This window comes from Notothenia coriiceps, unplaced genomic scaffold (genome assembly GCF_000735185.1).
Source record: "Notothenia coriiceps isolate Sejong01 unplaced genomic scaffold, NC01 NC01_scaffold00037161, whole genome shotgun sequence".
Taxonomy (NCBI): domain Eukaryota; kingdom Metazoa; phylum Chordata; class Actinopteri; order Perciformes; family Nototheniidae; genus Notothenia; species Notothenia coriiceps.
Genome location: NW_011369862.1, coordinates 1 through 3,608, shown reverse-complemented (window position 1 = coordinate 3,608; position 3,608 = coordinate 1). Strand labels below are relative to the sequence as shown.

At 40.2% G+C, this 3,608-nt stretch overlaps 1 protein-coding gene across 1 annotated transcript; it reads left to right on the top strand.

The window, feature by feature from the left end:
• Window positions 1–853: 853 nt before the first annotated feature.
• LOC104964348 (polymeric immunoglobulin receptor-like) lies at window positions 854–3,531 on the top strand (the record flags this gene model as incomplete). The annotated part of the gene is made up of 3 exons (XM_010793091.1): window positions 854–1,174; window positions 1,386–1,685; window positions 3,421–3,531. Coding segments are annotated over 3 exons (732 nt in total), but the record flags the coding sequence as incomplete, so codon positions are not given.
• Between the last annotated feature and the right edge of the window lie 77 nt (window positions 3,532–3,608).

Here is a 3,608-nt window from a genome sequence, read left to right as displayed (position 1 = left end):
TTGCCATGTTCGGTACAGTCTCGGATACTTCGCGAGACTTATGTCAGGGTCACCAATGTAGTGCCGAGAGATAGGAGTCGGAGGCGGTGCAATGATGGTGTAAAAAGGGGACTTTATTGCGGAGCAAATATAGAGATGTTGTTGGGTCGCAGCCCGGGAAGAAGAGAGAGTGAAGTCAGGAGGGCACACAACATATAGTAAACACAAACATGTCCGTGTGGGAACAATAGCCCTACCCCACAGTTCCGTGTGTGAATTATGACCCAGTGTATTAAAGGTGGTCACCACAATACTCTCTTTTTAGACTCTTTTTGTACTCACAAACAGTACTGTATATTTGTAGATCTGGTATGTCATAAATGTCTAGATGTAACAGTACTGTCTATTTGTATGTCATATATGTTATGATGAATTGAAAATGAATCTAAAATGAAAATGTAATCTATCTGTGAATGTCATGTGTGTCATATATGTTATGATGAATCAAAATGGGGGACCCGGATGTAAACAAGACGAAAGTCTTTCTCTGGTCTGCATCCTCTTAACAATTGTGGGTATTGAACTGTACTATATTGTACCCATTCTGCAATCTGTTAATAACATTTTCAATCAATCATGCTATAAAATTGATGCAGAAAAATCTGAAGGTGTTTTATGTGCTTACGATACGATACGATAATACTTTTATGATCGAGTCTGAAATTTGACTTGCTTCACAGCAGCTCCATGTGTAACATCAGCATAGACAAATATCAAGACACAATACATGAAGAACAAACAATTTTTTTTTAACATAACAGCACAAACATTACAAGCTTGTAACAACAGTGTGAGATGTGTGTTTCTCCAACAGACAGCTGTTGTGACACAACCAGCACAGTTCAGGGTAACGAGGAGAGTTCAGCATCATTCAGCTGTACGTATGAGCCGGAGAACAAGGACAGTGAGAAGTACTTCTGCAGAGGAAACCAGCCTTCCGGGTGTCTGCAGAACGCTTTAATCACGTCTCCCAACCAACAAAACGGACGGTTCAGACTTACAGATGACAAGGCGTCAAGAAGGTTCACACTGACAATCACCAGTTTGACCAAACAGGATGCTGGCTCGTACCTTTGTGGTGTCCATAGAAAAAACAATCTGGATTTGTTTCAGGCTTTTGAGCTAGCAGTCCAAGGTGAGACATCCTCCTTAACCATTATTTATGTTATGTTATGTATGTTAATCAGCCAGAGAACAACTTTCTGTCACATGGATTTTGCAAACAGAATTATGAAAGATTTAAAAACCAAAGCTTTGAATTTACACTTTTGTGATTTGTTTATCCATTTATTTTCTGAGCTGAACAGAAGCTGCAGTTTTATCTTACACCTCCTATTGTTTCACAGGGTGGTGCTGTGTGAAGACAAACAAGCTGAAAGGCATCGTGGGACATCCAGTAACCATGCACTGCCCCTACCCACCACAACACAGGGATAACAGGAAGTTTCTCTGTAAGGGATACACCCGCAAAAACTGTAGAGAGATGGTGAAGACTCAAAGCAGGTTCACGCTGCAAGATGATGTTTCCTCCAGCTCTTTCTCTGTGATGATCACAGAGCTGAAAGCAGAGGATTCTGGGACATACTGGTGTGGATCAGACTCACAGTGGAATGTTGGAAACTACGTCAAGATTCAACTATCAGCAGGTAATACTTAAGCAACCTTGTGATGGGAACACACCAGCCGCGAGGATACAGTTAGCACTGGATTTAATTCCTCTGTCTGGAAATCTGCTGTATAAAGCTATTAATGCATATTTTTTACAAATCTGGGAAATAGGCTTTACTGTATGTGAGTTTGTATTATCACTGCAAAGTTTATTTGCAATTTCAAGGGTTTTTGTGTGCAGCCAGTTGCATGCCAGGAGGCTAGACTGTATAGAAAATGTAAAGTACAAGAGCAAAGATATTACGTTTATTTATTTTTTGTAATGTGCCCCACACAACCATTGACTTGTCTTCTCCAGGCCTGTGAAACAGGTTGTTTTGAGTTGGCTTAATGTTCACCTTCTTATAAAATATAAGCAGAATACAATATTACAAGAAATCTAACACAAACTAAAAAACTTTTGTATTCAACTTTTTGGGAACGTATTGGTCAGATAACTACATGGGACATGCTACAAATATTATATTTGATTTTGTTTTAGATTTTCATATAAATAAAAGCATATCATTAAACGGTATGGTATGATTCCCATGCCCTAGCGTAGCCCCAGTGATATTGAGTTTGGCACATCTTGATAGCATGCTAATATTAGCTAAATAGCACTTAACATTAAACGTGCTGAAGAAACATCATTACTCACCATAAAGTATAGGACTGGACATATTTTAAATTGGACCTGATGATTGCTGTACATACAAATCTGGGAACCACCAGAATTATTAAATGTTATCCACTTCGATCAAATCAAATCAAATCAAATCAAAGTTCATTTATAAAACACATTTAAAAGCGATTTTTGTTCGGGCCAAAGTGCTGTATATGTAATAAATACTACAATCACTGAAAAACACATTACTACATTCATAATAAAAGACAATAAATTACAAAAGATATATAGAAAACACAGGGAAAAGGCAGGAGTCGTGCTCCGCTCTGACTAAAAGGCCAGAGAGAAGAAGTGTGTTTTAAGCGTAGATTTAAAAAACCCTAGGGTCTGGGCCGACCTCACATGGAGGAGCAGACTGTTCCAGAGCTAAGGGCCAGCTGGTGCGAAGGCTCGGTGCCCTCGGGTTTTGAGCCTGGTCTTGGGCACTATCAGCAGCAGCTGGTCAGCCGACCTTAAGGCTCTGCCTGGGGTGTAGCGCTGGAGGAGTTCAGCTATATAGGCCGGAGCCAGCCCATTTAGTGCTTTAAAAACAAATAAAAGGAGTTTAAAATCAATTCTGAACCGAATTGGAAGGCAGTGCAGTGAGGCCAGAATTGGGGTGATGTGGTCACGCTTTTTGTGGCCAGTGAGTAGACGTGCAGCTGGGTTCTGAACTAGCTGCAGGCGTTTAATTGAGGCCTGGTCCATACCCACGTACAGAGCGTTGCAGTAGTCCAACCTCGAGGTAACAAAGGCGTTAATAACCCTTTCCAGGTCTTTTCCAGGTCACTTGAGAACACCACTGTCAAGAAAGTGTCAGGATACATCACCTGAACCAAAGTTTTGAGCCAATTTTTCCAGTAAATGTTCATCCTTTGGGGAAAGTGAATGTATTTACAGAATCTCATGTCAATTCTTTAAATAGTTGTTGAGATATTTCAGTCCAGATCAAGTTGGAGGGCCGACCAACTGACCAACAAAAATGCCATCCTTAAAGTTCCACACTAAGCAATGCTAAAAATAAGAATATTTATTTAGTGTAGTAATAAGAAAATGTTCTCTTACAGCGTTTGAGCATCAGACTACCAGAACTGTGGTCTCTACCATCACTGTGGTCTCCACCAGCACTGTTGGATCACAACTGACAAATATCACTGGAAAACCTATCAACAGAATGTGTAAGTGTGATTGTGAAGCAGATGTGTTTTTTCAGGAGGTTTATCTTTTGACTCTCGTCTGCTTTTTCCCCCTGAAG